Consider the following 21,144-nt stretch of genomic DNA (forward strand, 5'->3'; position numbering starts at 1 on the left):
CAGTGGTAGCAGGCATGGGGGGGAAGACAGCAGGGAGACCGTGAGCAAAGAGATACCTCTGTGGTTGGGGGTAGGGTGGGGATAAGAAGCCAGGGCAGGAGTTACAACCAAGGAAGTGTTCAGGGTGATGGTTGGAGGGGCTGGACTCGGCGGTGGTGGTGACTGAGAGATGGGGGTGAGCTTGGGGTGTGATGGGGAGGTAGAGATGAAGGGAGTGAGGAGAAGAGAGTACTGGTGGAGGCATAATGGTGCTGTGGGGAGACAGTTAAGTCTCCAGAGGTGCTGGGAGAGGTGATGACGTTGGTGGGGAAAAATGGTGCCAGTGGGGAGATGGTAAAGCTCATCATGGCGGAGTGATGCGGGTTCAGGGGGAGTAGGCACGCAGTTGGGAGGGGCAGAGCAGAGGCGGAGACGACAGCCACGGAGGTGGGTGAGCCATCCGGTGTCCAGTGGGGTGATGGTGAGGGGGAGAGCAGCCCTAATAAGGACAGCGGGGCCCACTGGAGTCGAGAGAGAACCTTTGGTTGGGACCACGCACCAGCGGAGCTGTGAACGTGAGCTGGAGCTTCCCTTCCGAGGGCTGCCATTCTCCCCAGGTCACACCCCACTGCTGATCCAGCCCTGGGGCAGCTCCAAGCCTCTGGGCATGAAAAGGGGCCCTCCGGTTTTCCTCTGACCTCCCAGGTCCTTGATCCTGGCTTGGACCCAGTCTTAGGTCCCCTCTGAAGCTTCAGTTGAGAAGAGCTTGGGACTCTGGAGGACCTGGCCAAGGACAGCTGCTGTGGGAGACACACAGGGCGTGGGGTCTGAAGACCCGGCTTTGCACCCTCTGCCCAAACAGTGGCAACAGGTCACTTCTCTGGGCCTCCTTGTTCCCTGTCTGTTAGAAGGATGTCAATTACTTGAAGGATGGGAATCTCTTCGGCTATCGGAATGAAGCGGAGAATGAAGGGGAGACTCATATTACCACTGAGGGTGGCTGGGGGGGCGCCAGCCTTCCCACAGACCCGTTCTTTCGGTCTCCCTTTACGTTGGCTTCCAAGGGCTGATGGGCTGCCCTTGTGGTCCATGGATGACCCAGCTTCTCCCAAGGATACTTTCTTCCTCATTCCAGCATTCTTTTTTTTTTTTTTTTTTTTAATAATTTTATTTATTTATCTTCGGCTGTGCTGGGTCCTTGTTGCTGCACAGGCTTTTCTCAAGTTGTGGTTAGTGGGGGCTACTCTGGTTGCGGTGCACGGGCTTCTCATTGCGGTGGCTTCTCTTGTTGCGGAGCACGGGCTTTAGCACTTGGGCTTTAGTGGTTGCAGCATGCGGGCCCTAGAGCACAGGCTCAGTAGCTGTGGTGCACAGGCTTAGTTGGTCTGCGGCATGTGGGCTCTTCCCAGTCAGGAATGGAACCCGTGTCTCTGGCATTGGAAGGCAGATTCTTTACCACTGAGCCACCAGAGAAGCCCTCCAGCATTCTTAATGGAGGTCCCAAGAGCCATTCTGTTTGAATGGACATGGGTCACAAGTCATACCTGAGCCAGTCCTATCCTGGAGGATGGGATACCCTCCCTGGCTGAGCCAAGGCTTCTACGAAATGGTAGGTAGTTCCTAAACTCTTGAGACTCGGTGTCCTCATGTGTAAAATGGGCGCTGACTTTGTGAAGGTCAAGTGATTCCCTGGGCTTTTCAAAGAAGAGAGAATTGTGGTTGTGGTGTTCATACATCAACATGTTTGGGGCAGCAAGTCACAGAAGACTTATGTTGGCTTGAAGAAAAGAATATTTAATATCTCAGCAAGATGTCCCAAGTTAGGGAGGGCAGTAAGGCTTGTTAATTCAGTCTCTGTGATTCATTAAGGGTTCTGCCAGCTCACTATTCCTTCAGGCATTTATCAGGCACTGTGCTGGTCACCGCCCACCAAGCGTGCTGGCTTTTTCCTCACATGTGCTGTGCTTAATCATTCAGGCATGTCTGACTCTTTGTGGCCCCATGGACTGTAGCCCACCAGGCTTCTCCGTCCATGGGTATTCTCCAGGCAAGAATACTGGCATGGGTTGCCATGCCCTCCTCCAGGGGATCTTCCCAACCCAGGGATCGAACCCAGGTCTCCAACCCACATTGGAGGCAGATTCTTTACTGTCTGAGCCACCAGGGAAGCCGTGGGGCTCCATCAAAGACACAAGATGGAGCCACTGTTTCGGGCATTTCACCCAGATTCAGAGGCATCCAGGGCTTCCCTGGTGGCTAAGATGGTAAAGAATCCACCTGCAATACAGGAGACCCGGGTTCAATTTGTGGGTTGGGAAGATCCTCTGGAGACGGAAATGACAACCCATTCCCATATTTTTGCCTGGAGAATTCCATGGACAGAGGAGCCTGGCAGGCTACAATCCATGGGGTTGCAAAGAGTTGGACACGACTGAGCAACTCACATTTTTGTTGTTCAGGGGCATCCAGATGAAGGAGAAATGGTACTTCCTATGTCTCTCTATGAGAGAGATGTTTTCCCTGAAGTCCCCCAGCCAAGGTTCCCTCTTGTATTATTGGCCAGAATTGTGTCATGTGGCCTGTGCTTCAGCCAATCAGCAGGCTGGAAGCAGCAGTTGTCCTAAAGCAGCAGAAAGCAATATAGAGAAAGGAAGTTTCCCCAGCCAGGTCTTGGTTCTGTGGGAAAAGAGGATGTGGAAACCACTATTGCCTCTGCAGCCAGATGCCCTCCCCGCCACCCCATCTTTCCACTGGAAGGCAGGCAACATTGTCACGGAACATGACTGTGACTTATCCTGGGGCCATAAGGAGGTCATTTCTCTAGGAGTTTTGTGATGGGTTGGCCCACAAAATCAAAACACCCTCTTAACTCAAAAAGATTCCATAAATTATTGAGGTGAATGCAGAATGCATTCTTTTAAAATAGTGAAATCATTGTAGGCTATGACTTTTCCTATAGGAACATTTTTAGCTAAATAGATAGCAACTTTTTCAATTGTGATTTTCTAAATAATTTGATGGTGTGGGTGTTGATTTTCTGTAAGGTTTTCAAAAGCTGTTTCAGGGGAATTTCAAATATTTTCCAGCCGTTCGAGATTTTGTTTGTTCCTGTGAGATCCTAATGATGACCTTTGCCAATGTCCTTCAAAGGACTGGGTGTGAACTGGTGGTAGGTCAAAACATTTTCAGGGGACACATTGGCCATAGAATCGCTTAGAGAAAAATATCCCTCCTGATTATGACGTGGTCTCTGTTTGATGCTTCTGAGCTTTTAAGACCTTCCTAACATGAATCTCTCTTTACGGAGAAAAACCCCAGGCTCAGAATCTCCGAAAGGCAGAGCTAGAACCAGGGATGATAGTAACTTCTCCAGGACTACAGGGACTGAGGATGAGGGGAGAGAGATCCCGAGGCAATTTGGGATGCTGATACTTGTGTTAGCCTGCGGCAATGGCCCTGACTCTCCCCTTTAGCCGTTCCTTTCCAGTACCTCTTTTTCTTTCCACTGTGGGCAGAGCAGGACTTGTTCTAACCAATGGGGTGTTAGCAGACCTGCCGAGGCCAGCACCTAGGAAGATGAGAGGTACGTGGAACAGAGCTGCGTCAGCCCAGCCAAGCCTCACAGAAATCAGAGGGCCCCCAACCAACGTGGGACCAAAACTTTTTTTTTTGGTATGCTATTGAGTTTTCGCGATTTTGTTCAAGTGCAAATCATCAATTTTGTGGCAATAGCTAACAAATACAGACAACAGGAAAAAGAGTAACTGGAACCTGGTCAGGCTGCAAAAACCTGAATGTCCATTGCACTCCATGTTATAGATGGGGAAACAGAGGCTCGGAGAGGGGAAGACTTGTGCCCAGGGCACCCAGTTGGTAAGTGGTGGAGGCGGGATTTGAACTCATGTATTCTCATGCCAGAGAGAAAAACACTCTGACGCCTGGAGGGGTGAGAGTTAGTGAGGCCAGATCACTTCTGCTGTGGGTGAAGACCCTGGTTGTCTCCTATCGCTAATGCTGAACCCCGGAGACTGTCAGTTTAAACATACCCCTAACTTTATCCCAACAAGGATTTCTTATTGTGTGCATGCGTGTGTATTTAATAATGATAAAGCACTTGTATGTCATATTTGACAGCAGGGCTTTTTTCATCCCAAGTTTAAAGCACCACCGGGAAATAATTAGTGCTACCAGAGTCAAAAACAAAGGGACCCCATCAGAGAAGACAGTCGCAGAAACTCTCGGATCTTAATTGAACAATTACCTCTTATGCCTATGAATAGTTCATTATTACATGCCCTGTTATTATTAGCTGTTATTATTGTTTTAGATGAATGCTGGGAATTTTTTAAAAAAATCAAAAGCCATTTTCAACCACACTGTTCATCTCCCCCTGGCTTTCACACGCTCCTGACATTTCCGATGTAATAATGTCGTAGTCGGCAGTCAATTTTCTACACCTCGCCTGGATAACGGTGTATTCGGATCATTTTGGTTGTTGGATGGAGTGGTTAAATACTCCAGGCCTCTGTTCATACTGTTATTAATTTCTGGTTCCTTGGTGAAAGCATTTACATGAGAATCAAGCACCTCCCGCTTTTTATTTTTTAGGAATCTGAAGTCCTGGGGAACAATGGGGAGATCCTTGTTCATCCCAACCTTTTGGGACAGAAACAAAAGGAGGTGGTGGTGATGGAGCCAGAGGACAGAGGAGAAGCCGCCTTGGGCAGTAGAGACCCAGGCCCCAGGGAAGGAGGGCAGGAGGCTGGGTCAGGAGAGGCCAGGCTGGGAGTCTTGTGACTTTGGAGGGAAACACAAAAAGGAGGGGACAAATGAGCACATGTAAGGCATCTTCCGTGTGTTAGGTGCTGTGCTCAGTGCTTGGGATTCAATCTCAGGGACTATGTGTGAGCGCTTATGAATTGGTGTGGATGCCTCTCTGGAAGGCAGACTCTCTTCCTTATTCACAGCACCTCAGTTTGTTCAGAGTTCTCCACTCTGCTCCACAGTCATGGGCTTTATCCAGATGCACCCACCACTGTGATTCTATTTCCCTTACTAGGTACTGGTATAGGAATAGCCACATAAATGAGTTCTGGACCATGAGACAAAAGAGAAAGTCTGCTGAAGGAAGAGGGATTTGGGGGAAATTGGAGAAATATAAGAAACACTGTCTTCTCTTTTGCTAGGCACCATCAGGACTGGGTGTGATGCCTGGAACTGTAGCAGCCATTTTGTGATCATGAAGGGGCTTAGTGGAGCAGAAAGAAGAAAAGGACATGGGTACCTGATCTCACCATTGTGCTAGTGAATTAACCAACCCTGGAGCCACTCTGCCTTAGGGTTTCTTATGATTGTTTGAGATAGTAATTTTTTTTTCTCATCTATACCAATGCGTCAGGGTTTCCTATTACTCTGCCAAAATCATGAAGACACAAGAACAAACTTTTCTGCCTGTTTTATAGATGAAGAAAGTGAGACTCAATGAAGTAAATGCATTTGCTTAAGTACACACAGCCTGGATGTGGTGGACTCCAGCATTTGAACCCTCTGTCTTAGAAGGAGACCCCTGCTGGGAGGTGGCAGGATTTTTTTTTTTTTTCGTCAGTCTTAGCTATGTGGCTTTTCCACAGCACAAGGACTTTGTTTTTCCCACAGGCTGTTGATGGCTTCTAACAGATGAAACCAGGACAGGTTAAGTGGAGCTGGGACTCAAACCCAGGTCCCCATATCTGAGCTCAGGCTCATCTCTGCATCTCAAGGTTCTCAGCGATGTCAGAGAGCCTCCTGCTTTATCTGAGACCCCCACAGTCTAGGATATACTCACTGGATCCCACAGATCTGCCTTTGGCTGCTACAGGGTGGGGCAGCTGATTGTAGGGACTGGCCACCAGAGGCTGCTGTAGTCATGCCCAGGAGCCTCCTCAGAGGAGGCCGTAGGGAAACTTGGAACCTGGCGCCATGGTCTGGGAGGAGCCCCTATCGTGAGCTCCCCATGAGGTGAGGCTGAAGCTACAGGCCAAGGAAACCCCACCATGCCACTCCCACCAGGTGAAAAAGGAGTCTCTGACTCCGGGGAGTCTAGGACCTAGTTGCTGTGTGCCCTCAGGCGAGTTGCCTCCCTCCTCTGAAACTCACTTTTCTCATTTTCAAAATAAGGACATCATCCCAACTTCTCAAACGAGGGCTTCCTCTCTCTTCCTGGTGGTCTTTCCCCTCTTTGGAGCCCAGCTCAACACGGTGGACAAAAACCAATTAGGACATGAGGCCCAACGACTCCAGGGCAGGTCTGGATCCCAGTTCTGATTCTGCCGCAAACCCATGAGGAGTCTTTGTGTTGCAGATGGGGAAACTGAGGCCCAGTGGGGAGAGGAGACTTAGTTCTCCCACTTGCAACACAAATTAGGACTCAGTATTTCCTGAAGTCCCGTTTGTTCCTTGGGATGCTAACAGAAACAAACAAAAACTTAGCTGATAGGAAAAAGTTAGGGAAATGCTGGGCTAAATCTGGAAGGCTATCTTCCCCGCGGGCTTCCCATGTGGCACAAGTTGTAAAGAGCCTGCCTGCTAATACAGGAGACAAGAGATGTGGGTTTGATCCCTGGGTTGGAAAGTTCTGGAGAAGGGATAGGCTACCCATTCCAATATTCTTGGGCTTCTCTGGTGGCTCAGATGGTAAAGACTCCGTCTGCAGTGGAGGAGACCTGCGTTCGATCCCTGGCTTGGGAAGATCCCCTGAAGGAGGGCATGGCAACCCACTCCAGTATTCTTGCCTGGAGAATCCCCATGGTCAGAGGAGCCTGTCAGGCTACAGTCCACGGGGTCGCAAAGAGTTGGACACGACTGAAGTGACTGAGCACGCAAGCATGCACATCTACCCTGCAGGACTTTTCAGAACCTTTAATATCTAATGTGACTTACCATATTAAATCCATGTGCAAATAATATACTAATATACATCTCCATGATGCTGGAGGGAGGGTGAACCAGGCCTCGGTTTCTCAAACTCTTTTAACCTAGAAACCCATTTTGCAATGTGAAAATCAGCCTCTGGTGATGACAGGAATAATCCACCTTCAGAAGAGGCTCCATGCCGCCTAGAGGATTTGACTGCTGCTGCTGAGTCGCTCAGTCATGTCCGGCTCTCTGCCACCCCATGGACTGCAGCCCGCCAGGCTCCTCTGTCCATGGGATTCTCCATGCAAGAATACTGGAGTGGGTTGCCATGCCCTCTTCCAGGGGATCTTCCCGACCCAGAGATCAAACCTAGGTCTCCTGCATTGCAAGCAGATTCTTTACGGCTGAGCCACCAGGGGCCCCTCAGACTTGACCGCCCTTTGCCTATGTTCAGCCACATGTGGTGCATGCTTTGTGATACAGACGCACTTGACATTGAGAAAACTGCTCAAAGAGGCAGCCACTTGCCAAGGCCACATGCTGGTGGGAGGCAGCCTGGGGCAAGGGGAGGCAGGGCCCACTCACAGCACTAATTTGCCCTGTCATCCTGGTCACACATCACGTGATGCTGTCCCAGCCCTTCAAATGCCACCACCACTCCTGACCGAGGCCCATGGCCACACGTCGAGTCTATGGGAACCGGCCAGTTTTCCTGCCTCCTGCCTCCTCCTCTCCCCTTGTCACTCTCTGGTGAGCTAAACAAAAAAATCTTTTGTTCCCCCGGGCTTGCCCACCCACCATGGCTGGGCCCCACCTTCCAATGGCCAGCGAAGGGGGCCCCGTAGTGACTGCGTGGGCCCTTTAAAGACTCCCGAAACGCGCATGCGCACTACAGCGCAAGTAGGAGAAACCCTGGCGCAGGGCACGTGGGGCACGAGGAGTCCCGGGTGCAGCTCAGCGCTGCGGAGCGAGGTCGAAGTCGCTGCTTGGAGGCTAGGCGCGGGAATGAAAATGGGAGCGGGATCTAAAGGCTGGGATGAGACAAGAAGACATGGAGCTAGCCCACAAAGGTGAGTGTCCCTGCCATGGACTCCCCTGCAATTAAAGCTTTGCCGAAGCCCTTACGCGCATCTGAGGCCTCTGGAACATGGAGTGATCTAACTGTTGTTATGATGGGAAGTGGTAGTAATATACGTGGTTCCAGCACATGCCTACCGGACTAGACAGCTCACCTCTAACTAGGGATGAACCCCAGATACCCAGAGAGGGAGAAGCTTCTAGTGTCTTTATAAAGGGAAGGCAGGCAGCTCTGGTGGGGGAGCAGGTGGCTCCTCTCTGCGTCCATCACCCACAGGAGGTCCCAGCAGCGCCGCAGGGTGTGGGAACCAATGCTGGATCTGCGTTCTGGAGCCAGGCAGGACGTGTTCAGGGATCGGTGGTGGTTTTAGTCTCTGCATAGGAGTTAAGAGCTTTGATTCTGAATCAGAAGGCCGGTGTTCTGCCCCCGCCTGCCCCTTCTCTGAGCTCCATCCTGAACTGCGTGAACTTAGGCAAAGTGATCGCCCTTCTCTGGTCTTGCTGGCCTCAAGTATACCACGTACACCTGAACTGTGGTGAGAGCTACCTACTACTTAGCGCTGAGCCTGGGCCTGTTTGCCTGCAGGAACAGGGCTGTCGGTAATTGTAGTGATGATAACATCGTTAACACCTGCACTGCTCCTCTACGTGGTTTTAACGAGGCTGGAGAGCCCTTTGAGCTCAGCTCCCTCTGCCCCCAGGGAGAAGAAACCCGGCCAAGGCACCCAGGGAGCTGGTACTAGGACGGAGCTGGGTCCTGGGCTCAGGCCCGGACTGGCTGTGCTCCGTGGCCCCACCTGCTTGCCTCTTCACTCGCCCTGCAGAGGGGTCAGGAGGTTTTCCTCTGATAGGGGACGGGTCCTCACCCTGGATGTGAGGGACCTGGCCTGGAGGGTGGCTGCAGTCTCTGTCCCCTTGCCTGGCGGGCCTGCTGGTAGGCCTAGGACCTGGGGACCTGGGCTACCTAGCGTTGGTGCAGAGGTGGCTGCAGTGGTAGCCCCGGGGACAGCCAGGCCACGGGCTGCCGCCCCCAGCGCTGAGCCTGCTCTGCCCCGCCCTCTCCCAAGTGCCCACACTGTGGTCTCCTTGAATTCCATTCCTGGTTTTGGTGTTGCCCTCTTTGGGGATGGACTGGTTCTGGGTCACTTAAAGTACCTATGGTAGGACTTGTACCTAGGGCATGCTCCCTCCAGAGGCTGGATAGCCCTGGGCGCTGCGATGCCCCTGGTGAGCTTCAGAGATATGTGAAGGTAGAACGTCTGGGGGCAGCCTGGCCCAAGTGTGGGGCTTGATGCCAGAACCCGCCTCCCTCTTCCTCTCTTTGTGGCTGTTTTTCAGATCCTCTGTGTCCTCATCTGTAAAACAGGGATGATTTTATTATGACCTGAAAGGGCCGTTGTGAGACTCAGTTACATGAGGTCAGAAAAGCACTGTGTCGGTGCTCCTTTGCATCCTGTCTGTGGTCAAACCCAGTGGCCTTCGGGCTTCCCCGGTGGCTCAGGGGTAAAGACTCCACCTGCCAGTGCAGGAGACGTGGGTTTGATCCCTGGTTCAGGAAGATCCCCTGGAGAAGGAAATGGCAACCCGCTCCAGTATTCCTGCCTGGGACATCCCATGGACAGAGGAGCCTGGTGGGCTTTGGTCCACAGGGTCGCAGAGTCAGACACGACTTAGCGACTAAACCACCACCACCAGGGGCCTTTCACACAGCGATGGCTTCCCTGGCCTGTCACCCAGCCGGACCCCTGCTCCTGCTCTTCAGGCCCTGGTGACATGTCTGGCTCACTGACCCGGCTCAGAAGGGCCTGGGTCCTGCCCTGGACACAGCCTCTTCTTGAAACCTCCGTGTGCTGCCAGGCTCTGGGGCCTGGCCTTAGGGAGGTGGATGTCCCCACTGCAAGGTCACATCCAGGGTGTCCCCTCTGTCCCTCTTCTTCCCCGAATCTTGCCATGCCAGGCATCCAGATGGGGCTCCATGCATGAGAGGGCAGGCCTGAATCAGACTGGGGATACCTCCCATTCCCCTCTGTTCAGACATTGGGCCAGCAGGTCAGGGAGGAAGGAGGGGACAGGATGTGAACAAGAGTCTATGCTGTGGGGTTTGAACCCCAACTTTCCGCAGACTTGCCGTGTGACCTCAGGCAGGTAACTTCACATCTCTGAGCCTCAGGTTCTTCCTCTAGAACACCCCCTACCTTACAAGCTTCCTTCCCAGGTGGCGCTAGTGGCAAAGAACCCGCCTGCCAGTGCAGTCGATTTAAGACTTCCCTGGGTGGGGAAGATCCCTTGGAGGAGGGCATGGCCACCCACTCCAGTATTCTTGCCTGGAGAATCCTCATGGACAGAGGAGCCTGGCGGGCTACAGACCAGGGGGTCACAACAGAGACAGACACCACTGAAGTGACTTAGCACAGCACACCTTACAAGCAGTGGCGAGGCTCCCAAGAGATGCTGTGTATAGGAAAACGCCCAGTAAGCACCTGATACATGCTGAGCATCCTGGGGCAAGGGAGGTCTCCTGGATATCCCCAGGCCCCTGGGGCATGGGGTGTGTATGTGCTGGGGCTGGCCAGGGAGATGGCCACTGCTCAACCACTTTGGCCTGTCCCCAAGCCACACTGCTTAAGGGGACGCACAGAGGGTGCCAGGCACTGAGGGGAGGGGGGGATTAGTGACGCAGGGGGGACACCAACCCCAGATCCCCTCTGTACCCCTCAGGGAATGAGCCAGTGGGGCCTGGGCTCGGCTCTGTCTCGGCTGCCCTATGGACCGGTCGCTGGCCCTGCCGAGTGGCTGACACGTTAACAGGGTCAGAAGACCTAGGGGAGCAAATGAAACATCACCTACAAAGTGGCTCAGCAGAGGGGGTGCCGGGAGTCTCCCCACCTGCTCCCCAGGGCTCCGAGCCCTGCCAGGGGAGAAGACAGCCCGATTTACTCCTGGCGGGGGAAGGGTTGGGGGCAGTGGAGGAAGGAAGAACGAACAAACACAAGAGCTTAACGAAACAATCCCACAGCTGAGACACCATCTGTGTTTTCCTTTTTTTTTCTTTCTCTTCGTTTTTAAAACAATATAGTGCAGACCGTACTTCTCACAGTAGAATATAATGGTCAATTTTAGTATATAAAAAAAAACATTCTCAGAGATTCGTAAATGCACTTAGTGCTTGAACAGGCCTTGGAGAGAGATACAGTACCGCTTCCAGAGTGCCAGAGGGGCCAGGACTTGGGAAAATTGGGCCTTAGGGACTTAATGGGGGTCCCCCCCATGCCTGCGTGATCCCCCCTCCCAAGTGGTGTGGGGCAGGCCTTGGAGGGTGGCTTGCAGGAAAAGGGGGTGGATTGGATCTCCCAGTTAAAACCAGCAGGTTGCCCTGGCACTGGCTCCTGGGAGGACCCCTGAAGGAAGCAGGGTCTGAGCCCTCTGACACTGTTAGCCCCTATGGCGCCTTTGTGCGAATAGGTCAATGCTGCCCCTTCCTCGAGGTTCAGAAAATTTGCTGTCATAAACACACACGTCTAGGATGCAAATGACGTCTCCTCGGATGAGTTTGCCCTTGTGCAGTACACAACCTGCACAACTGTGCCCGGCAGCCCCCCCATAAGAGGTCCTGGTGGGAAGGGGGAAGGTGGTGGTCCAGGGTCTGGAGAATGGAGATGGGAGTCTGTGTGGGGAAGGCATGATGGGGAGGGGAAGAGGGTCTAGAAGGGGAGGAGCAGAGGGACCAGCATTCCCCGGAGCCTCTTGTAGTCTGGTCTTCACCGGGATTGGACAGTGCGGGTGGGGGGGGTGCTGTGGGCCCCCGCTGCTCTTTCTCCTGGAGACTGGGACCTCAAGAGGGAGGAGCTAAGCCCGGGGGGAGGGGCCTGCTCCGATCCCACCCCCGCCCCCAGGCCATCACATTTCCTCCTGCGCCCCACTGCGGCCTGAGCCCCTCTCCTGGACAGCCCGGAAGAACCGCTTCTGTTCTCTCCCGGCCTTCGCCAGCTTGGATGGAGGGAGGCATGGACCTGGGGGGTGGCTGCCCCTAGGCCTCCCCCGGGGGGCGGGCCGGGGCAGCCGATGGTGGGGAGGGGCGTCGTGAGCGAGAGGTCACCTGGCCAACTCCCCATCGGTGGCAGCTGGCGGGTCGCCAGCCTGGCCTCCCTGTGGGCATCTGGGGGCACTCGGGGCCGGGATGTCCCCCATCCCCACCGCCCCGCGTGCCGCCCACCCTGTTTTGCGGCCTCCCTCTCCCTGCCCACCCCCAGCCTCCTCGGCGCCCTGCCCGTTGGTCCGTGCGTGTGCCGGGCCGGCCTTATCTGTAGACGGGCAGGCGGATGTGGGCGTGCTGGTGGTCTAGCAGCCGGGGCACGGCCACCGTCTCGTAGCCCTTGCCCAGCATGCGCTCCTTGATGCAGGGCGGCCGGATGTCGTTGATGAGATACTCCAGCGACTGCAGGCTGCTGCTGAGCACGGCTGTGTTGCACACGCTCTTGCTGGGCAGGCCCGAAAGGGTCTCGGCCGGGGGCCCCGCCAGCTCCCGGGCGGCCCCCGGCCCCAGCTCGGTCCCAGCGGCAGCCGCTGCCGCTGCCGCCGCCGCCGCCGCTGCTGCGGGGTTGTAGCAGTCGCTGGTGGGGGTCACCAGCACGCTGTTCCAGGGGGCGGCGAAGTACTGGCCCACGGTGAAGCTGGCGGGCAGCCCCACGCCGCAGTTGAGGGGCGACCCGCTGGCCCGCTCGTACGCCCGCCCCCCGCAGGCCTCGGGGGACTTGCTGGCCAGTGCGCCACCGCCGTAGGCCCGCAGGGGCTGGGGGGGCGGCGGCGGCGGCGGGGGCGGCTTCTGGGGCCACAGCAGGTAATCCAGGCCGCCGTCCGCGTAGCCCGCGGGCTTGGCGGCCCCGGCCAACGTCAAGGCCGCGGGCGTGCTCCCCTGGCCCAACTCGGCGCCCTTCCGGCACTCGGGCGGGCCGGCCGTGGCCGAGTAGGCCGTGCGGGGGAAGCCGGGCACCGGGCCGTGCTTGGCCGGGCTGGGCGGGGGCCCCGGCACGGCCTGGCAGGCGGCGGGCGCGGCGCCGGGGGCCTGGCACTGCTGGTGGAGCTGGTAGAGGAGGCTGTGGATGGAGGGCAGGTTGGAGGGCGGCAGGGGCAGGCCGCGGCCGGGCAGGGGGATGACGGCGGCGGCGGGGGCCGCAGCCGCGGGCAGGCCAGGCGGCGGGGCGGGCGCCTCGGGCGGCTTGGGGTAGGCCAGGGGCCCCAGCGTGCTGGGCGCCGGGTAGGGCGCGACGCCCACCTGCACGGCGGCCGGCGACAGCTTGGTCCGTTTGCCCTCGGCGCTCTTGAGCACGCTCTTGGCGGGCCCGGCGGGCGCGGCCGCGCTGGAGGAGGAGGAGACAGCGGCCTTGACGATGGCCAGCAGACCCTGGTAGCCGGCCGTGTGCGGCGGGTAGGGGCTGTAGCGCTGGCCGCTGGTGTCATAGCCGTTGACCGTGCGGCTGAGGTGCTTGTGCTGGGGCACGCGGATGTTGGTGGGGAAGATCTTGATGGAGAGCGGGCTGTTGGCCACCTTCTCGGCGTAGGCGTCCAGCTCGGCCGGGCTCGGGTAGCGGGAGGAATGCATGGAGCTAGCCACCGTTTCGCCTGCAGGGGTACACGGGGAGGGGAGGATGCACAGGTGAGGGCCGACCTGCAGGCCGCGCCCCCTACGGCTCCCTGGAAGGGTTCCCCAGCCGCGCCTCCCTTGCTCCTTCATTCATCCAAATTTTTTAAATGAAAAAGAAAAAAAAATTGGGCCGTGCCCATGTGGCATGTGGAATCTTAGTTCCCCGACCAGGGATCGAACCCAGGGCCCCTGCAGTTGGAATCACAGAATCTTAAAGCACTGGACCTCCAGGGAAGTCCCCCCTTCTAAATTTTTAAGCTTTGCATCACAGTGTAAAGTATGTCAAGGAAACTGAACGCATCACAGACTTACTGCACTTTCACACACAGAACACACTGGTGTGACACTCAGGTTGGGGGAGGGGGGCAGGTGGCCAGTCCCCAGAGCAACCCCTGTGCCCGCCCTCAGACAGGAACCACAGCAAGGGGACCAAGGGGAAGGCCCTCCAGACTCCTGACCACTCCTGGTGTCGGCACAGGTGAGCAGGGATCACACGGTGTCGGGTCTCTCCCACTCAAGGTTACTTTTCCAGGTTCATCTGGGGAGCTGTGGGGGCAGGGCCTGTCCCTTCTCATGGCCTTGGGGTATTGGAGTGTGACTGCAGGACACACTTGTCCTGCTCATCCTTCCTACTGCTAGTGGCGTTTGGGTCATTTCTGGTGTGCGTGCATGTGTGCTAAGTCACTCTGCTGCTCCTGCTGCTAAGTCGCTTCAGTTGTGTCCAACTCTGTGCGACCCCACAGACAGCAGCCCACCAAGGCTCCCCCGTCCCTGGGATTCTCCAGGCAAGAACACTGGAGTGGGTTGCCATTTCCTTCTCCAATGCATGAAAGTGAAAAGTGAAAGTGATGTCGCTCAGTCGTGTCTGACTCTTAGCGACCCCATGGACTGCAGCCTACAAGGTTCCTCCGTCCATGAGAGTTTCCAGGCAAGAGTACTGGAGTGGGTTGCCATTTCCTTCTTTGCTAAGTTGCTCAGTCATGTCCAACTCTTTGAGACCTCATGGACTATACAGTCCATGGAATTCTCCAGGCCAGAGTACTGGAGCGGGTAGCCTTTCCCTTCTCCAGGAGATCTTCCCAACCCAGGTCTCCTGCATTGCAGGCAGATTCTTTACCAGCTGAGCCACCAGGGAAGCCCAAGAATACTGGAGTGGGTAGCCTATCCCTTCGCCAGCAGATCTTCCCGACCCAGGAATTGAATCGGGGTCTCCTGCATTGCAGGTGGATTCTTTACCAGCTATTTTATTAAAAAAATTTTTTTGACCATGCTGTGCTGCACAGCATGTGGGGTCTTAGTTCCGTGACCAGGGATTGAACCCCAGGCCCTCGGCAGTGAAAGCACTAACCAGTGGACCACTAGGGGATTCCCTGAAGGGCAATCCCACTGTCGGTGGGCACAGCTGGCCCATGCAGCGGGGGAAGCAGGTGGCCGGCGGGCAGACCCCCTTGTCCCCTCCAGAGACCCTCCCAGTCCTGAGACCTCCCTCGGGGCTGTCCGCGACCCTCTCTGCAGTAGGGAGGGGAGCGAGGGGCCTGCAGGAAGCAGGTGGAGAGACCCAGGGCTTTGGAGCTGGCAGCCTGGGTGGAGTCCTGCCTGCTTGTGGGGCTGTGTGGTCCTGGACAAGTGGCTGGTCTGGTTGAGCCTCAGTTTCCCCACCTGTGGAATGGGGATGACTGTGCCAGGTCTGCAGGGCGGCCTCGGGGAACGTCTGTGCCAAGCGGCCCACCAGGGGGTGCAGCGCACAGCAGGTCCTGGGAGACCAAGACTTGACTGGGCCCTTGGGCAAGGAGGACCCTACAAGTTCTCATGGCGCACTGCCTTCCTGCCCCGCCAAGGGCATCCCCTGGAGCCCAGCAGTGAGTCTTGGGGGAGGCGAGGGAGGGGTTCACCACCCTGAGCATATTTCCTCACCTGCAAAATGGGTTTATGCTGCTGCTAACACTGCCTCTCCTGGCTGCTGTGAGGTTTAACAAGTCGAGTGGCGCAGCCTCAGCAGAAGTGGGTCTCTCCACGTGTGTTATGACCCTCCCCGTCTGCCGGGCACAACAACGGTCTTCCCGGGAGAGGAAGGGGCAGGGCATGTGCACGGGTGGGCCTGGCATCGTGGCTGGGACAGAGTGCAAGTCCCACCAACGGGAAGGTCACCCGCCACATCCCACCTTCCCCGAGCCTCACCCCCAACCCCTCGAGACGTAAGCATATGTGCTCAGTCGCTAAATTGTGTCTGACTCTTTGTGACCTCATGGACTGTGGCCCACCAGGCTCCTCTGTCCAGGGGATCCTCCAGGCAAGAATACTGGAGTGGGCTGCCATTTTCTTCTCCCAGGAGATCTTCCTCACCCAGGGATCGAACCCACGTCTCACACATTGGCAGGCAGACCCCCTCGAGGACTCACAGCCAATCTGAGCAAACCGAGTGCTATGATGGGGACACAGGGAGCGTGGGGACACAGGGGATCCTCACCCCGGGGGCTCCAGGGACAGCTTTCTGGAAGAGAGAGTGTCTCTGCTAGGGCAGGGCTGAAGGGGTGAGGAAGGAGAGGAACGTATTCCAGGCAGAAGCCACACGGGCAAAGGTGTGGAGGCGAGGCAGTGTGCCCCCATGGGAATGATGAACCAGAGAAGGAGCAGAAGCGCAGGGCAGGTGTGCGGGGAGGAAAGACCACCCCAGGCAGCTCAGGAGGGTGTCAGGCCCGAGCAGGGCCTCTTCACCATGGGGCAGGAACTCCCGATGGTTCTGTCCCCAGGGTACACTGGCCATGTCGTCCACAGACGAGTTCTGTCATCCTAACTTGGGGAGAGGGTCTCATGGCCTCTCGTGGGTACCGGTCAGGGATGCGGTGCCCAGGACAGAAACCCGGCCACAAGGAACTGCCTGGATGCAGGGTCAGCCGTGCTGCCTCAGGAGCCCTAGGCCAAGGCCTCAGCAGCCATGGAAGGTTCTCGGCCAGGGAGGAGCAGGCCAGGAAGACCATGTATCAGGAGGACGGTGCTCCTCTGCCCTGAGCTGGGCAGGGCAGCGGGGAAGGAGGAGGCTGGTGACAGAGTACCCACCCATCCCTGTGGCCCCGATGAGAGCTGGGCGGGTGGAGCTGACCCAGGTCCCCCATCCTGACCCTGCCTGGGGCAACCAACCCCCCTCCCCACCACAAGTGGCCTAAAATAAACTCGGTGTGGAGAATGGAAATGTCACTTTGGCCAACGGGGGAATCTTTCTCTGAGATTGGATTTAAACTACATTATACAAGCAATTTCATGGGCACTTAGCGCCGCTCGGAGAGTCCCACAAAAAAGGGCCCAGTTCTTCATTTACCAGCCATAAATCAGCAGTTGCTATAATGAGCACAAAAATGTCACTTTTATGCAATTTTACAGATGAACAAAACTGGTGAAATTAACTGTGGTAACCTACTATAGTCAGCAAAAGCGGCTGTCGAGGGAAAAAAATGATATCTGTATGTATTTTTGTTCCCCTTAAACTCTCTTCCCAAGCAAGTTTCTGCCATTGTGGTGTGAAAACTCATTTGTCCTCACCATTATACTTTCATTTGGAGTTTATCTTGAGTATCCAATGAGCCACCAACTGTGAAAATGATTAAATCTACAAAATCTATCTAATGGATGGAATAAATTAGGTGTTTAAAACCTGAAGAAGGAGGCAAAAAAAAAAAAAAAAAACGGCAATGCCTGTTTCTTGTTCCCATTTGTGGACAGAAGGGGCCCGCCTGGCCCCCCACTGGTCAGAAGGGCCCTCAGCCAGTTGGGGTCCCTCCAGCGTTTGTGGGAGCCGATGGCGGTGGTACCCCGAGAGGCTGTCTTCTGCGAGCGCTTAGTATGTGCGAGGCTCTGGGCCTACAGCTTTGCCCCAAGCCTCTTGTTTGCGGCACCTGGGGTTCCCAACCCACCTCCCAGGGGTTGGGAGGCAGTCCCATTTCACAAATAAGGCAGCAGACAAGTTGTGGCATTTGGCAGGCAGCTTCCAAGACCTGTCGCGAGACCCCGGTGGTCCGGTGAAGGGAAGGGGCGAGAAGTCCAGGGCAGGATCACTTGCTCTGCCCGTGCGGACACGGGAGCAGCCTGCAGGGAGGCCCAGCAGCCATGTGAGCCATCCTGGGGAGGCAAGTCCTTCAGCCCCGGGCAGGCCTTCGGGTTACTGCAGCCCCTGCCAACAATTGCCCGCAGCCTCATGAGAGACACAGAGCAGAGCTACCAGCTAGGGGGCTCCTGATCCACGGAAAACAGGAGCCAGTATCTAACGACTGACCCGTTTAAGCCAGCGGTCCTCAGCCTTTCTGGCACCAGGGACCAGTTTCGTGGAAGAGAAGTTTTCCCTGGACTGGGACAGGGCTGGGGGAGGGCTCATTACATGTACTGTGCACTATATTTCTAGTATTATATCAGCTCCACCTCCGATCATCAGGCATTAAATCCTGGAGGGTAGGGACCCCTGCTTTAAGCCACTACATTCTGGAGTGACTTGCCACACAGCAGTAGATAACTGATCCAGGCCCCCATCTTACAGAGGAAAGAAATGGGACCTCCCCGAAACACAGCTGGTGAGGGCAGAGCTGGGGCTCGGCTTCCACATCATCATCACCTCCCCCTGTACCCCAAGGCAGGCCCCAGCCGAGGCTGGGAGACCCAGGAAGCTCCCCCCGCGCCCCCCACCCCACCGTCTTCTTCCATAGACTCAGGAGGCAGACAGTGTTGAGGAGGGACCATCACGTCAGCCTGGAGGCTCAGAGAGGCGGGAGGCGTTCTGTCCAAGGACACACAACCGCGCAGGCAGCCCCGGGCAGAGCTCCCCGGACATGTGCTCGCCTTCGGGTGACCATGGACCAGAGTCACCCTGTCCAAACCTGGTGTGATCACCGCGCCCTGTGAGCCTTGGCATCCGCAGCCTCTACTACGTCACACCTTGTTCCTAAAGGGCTTTCTCCTGAGCCACCCGGGGCCTCAAATGCAGCCTTGCCCAGCAGAGCACAGTGGCCGCGGCTTGGGGGTGGGGGGCTCCCTGGTCACTCGGGCCAGGCCAGGCCTCCGAGCCCCTGTAGGAAGAGGCTCCAGACCCTCGCCTGGAGGTGAGCCCAGCCGCTAGCGTTCAGGGGCATCACACAGCCCCGTTCTCACAAATATGGCACAAAAAGGCCTCTCACAGAGCAACCAGCCAAGCCAGCTGTCTGCGGTGGGCTTCTACGCGGTGAAGGGCCACCCAAAGGCGAGCACGTGTCCAGGGGGGCTCTGCCTGGGGGGAGGGGGCAGAGGAAGGGACCTGTGGCCCTGCAGGCCTTACCTTCCTGGGTTCCCCTGAGCTGGCTCAGGGGACCCTGGCAAAGGTTTGGTGGTTGCTTGGTGTGGCCGCAGGCAGATGCCGCCTGCCCTGGGCTCATCCTGCTCTCCCAGCAGATGGGGCTCCTGGAGCTGGCCTGTCCACTCTTCAGGGAAGCCTTGCTGAACGCACAACGAGGCTGTGGTCAGCCAGAAGGAACCTGTCCAGCCTGGGAGCCCCTGTTACCCACTAGTCTCCACCCTTGGGAGAGTTGGGTCTTGGGAGGAATGAAGCCAGAGACAGCCCTGTGGAGATGAGCCCCCACCCAGGTCGGCGTGCCTCGGGTATTTCCGAAGCCCCTCCTGCATGCAGGCTCCATCCTGGGCCTGGAGATGAGCAGCAGGCAAAGCAAACTGAAGTGCCTACCCTCTTGGAGCTAGTCGGGGGTAGTGGTGGTGGTTTCGTCACTTAGTCGTGTCCCACTCTTTGCGACCCTGTGGAACGTAGCCCATCAGGCTCCTCCGTCCATGGAATTTCCTAGGCAAGAACACTGGAGTGGGTTGCCATTTCCTTCTCCAGGGTATCTTCCTGACCTGGGGATTGAACCCAGGTCTCCTGCATTGACAGGTGGATTCTTTACTGCTGAGCCACGAGGGAAGCCCAAGTTCAGGGAGACAGACAGTAACATATGTTTCAGGCAGCGACAGCCCCGTGAAGGAGACAGCAGCCGTGGTTGGTTTTGTTTTTAAAGGTAGTTTAACCTGAAGTTCTACAGGACTCTCTAATAAAGTCAGGCAATTTCCCAATAACATGATTTTTCCTTCTTATTATTTTATTTTGGCCACACTGAGCGGCATGTGGAATCTTAGTACCCCCCAACCAGGGATCGAACCAGTGCCCCCTTGCATTGGAAGCGCAGAGTCTTAACCATGGGACCGCCAGGGAAGTCCCCTGGTGCGGTAGTTTTAAAACACACCCACAGTTCTTTGGCACTTCTCCCCATGGGTAGTGGAGCCTAACTTTCCTCCACTTAAACATGAACTAAGCAACTCGATTTTAATGAATAAAGGTAGCAGAAATGGTGCTGGTGAGTGTCGCAGCTCAGTCCTAAAGGTATATCTGGCTTCCACCTGGAGATCCAGTGGATCTCTGCCTCTCAGGACGTCCATTCCTGGTCTGGGACGCTCGGGCCACGTGGAGAAGCCGCATTTGGTGTCTGAGTGCCCCAGAGCCCCCAAAGCCGGCATCCACCACCTGATTTATGAAGGAGCAGGCCTTCTGACGTTGGGAAAGATTGCAGGCAGAAGGAGAAGAGAGCGGTAGAGGATGAGATGGTTGGATGGCATCGACTCAATGGACATGAACTTAGGCAAACTCCGGGAGATGGTGAGGGCCAGGGAGACCCGGCGTGCTGCAGTCCATGGGGTCACAGAGTCAGAGGTGACTAAGCGACCGAACAACAGGCCTTCCAAAGATTCCAGCCCGGGCCTAGGTCTTCAGCAGGGTTGCCTCCCCTCCCCAGTGACATCATGTCCCCCGTCCCCAGTGACATCACGGTGCAGACACCCCACCCCACCGTGTCCTGTCTATAGTCTGAGCGTATGACATGGCGTGTGAGGCCACTGGGCTTTGGGGTGACCTGCTATGCAGACAGAGTAGCCGGGACAGCTGGGCGGCGTGGGGGACGCAGAGGGATGCGATGGGAGAGCCTGGTCTGGACACAGTGGTCAGCAGTGAGGCTTCCCTGATTTAAGTGGCCCCTCAGGAGAGTGGAAGGAGGTGAGGGGGTGAGCCGCGTGGCCTCTGATGGGGGAGTGGACGGGCTTGTGTGGGGCAGCGGAGCTGGAGGCGTGGTCATAGGAGACGCACCAGAGAGGCGGGGGCACGTGGAGGGCCTTGGGGTGGGGGGCACTGAGAGGATCCGGGCTTTGCTCCATGTGGGAGGGCTGGGAGCAGAGAAAGGCCATGAGCCGAGGAGGGTTTTAACACGACCCCTCAGAGGCTCCTGGGTGGGAAACAAGACGAGGTTACCCTGGGAGCAGCCCGACCGTCCTGGGAGACAGAGCGCCCAGGAGACCCCCACTGTGCGCCAAGCTCGGGTGTCGGGGGGGCTCTGACGAGGCAGGGAAGTGGGGACATGGAAAGAGGCCACAGAGGGGGCCGACTGCCTCCCCCCTTCCCTCTCGAAGGGGGTCGGACCAAGACACCAAGGGAAAGAGCCCCGGACGCCAGCAGCACCTGGCCTGGGAAGGAGGCGTTTTACTTCTCGTCTGTGCTTTTC

The 21,144-nt window shown here is 56.5% G+C and overlaps 1 protein-coding gene and 1 long non-coding RNA gene across 2 annotated transcripts in view; one reads left to right on the forward strand and one right to left on the reverse strand.

Moving 5' to 3' along the window:
- The first annotated feature begins 125 nt into the window (after positions 1–125).
- The window catches only part of LOC139176759 (uncharacterized), a 34,730-nt gene continuing 13,711 nt past the window's right edge, over positions 126–21,144 (forward strand). Inside the window, exon 1 of the long non-coding RNA XR_011561203.1 lies at positions 126–7,943. This is a non-coding gene — a long non-coding RNA (uncharacterized lncRNA). The remainder of the gene's footprint in view (positions 7,944–21,144) is intronic.
- FAM222A (family with sequence similarity 222 member A) overlaps positions 10,980–21,144 on the reverse strand; it is a 68,371-nt gene continuing 58,206 nt past the window's right edge. The window contains exon 3 of the mRNA XM_019978023.2: positions 10,980–13,569. Coding sequence (XP_019833582.2) covers positions 12,248–13,569 — 1,322 coding nt within the window. The 3' untranslated portion in view covers positions 10,980–12,247. The remainder of the gene's footprint in view (positions 13,570–21,144) is intronic.

The sequence above is a fragment of the Bos indicus genome, chromosome 17 (genome assembly GCF_029378745.1).
Source record: "Bos indicus isolate NIAB-ARS_2022 breed Sahiwal x Tharparkar chromosome 17, NIAB-ARS_B.indTharparkar_mat_pri_1.0, whole genome shotgun sequence".
In the NCBI taxonomy this organism is placed as follows: Eukaryota; Metazoa; Chordata; class Mammalia; order Artiodactyla; family Bovidae; genus Bos; species Bos indicus.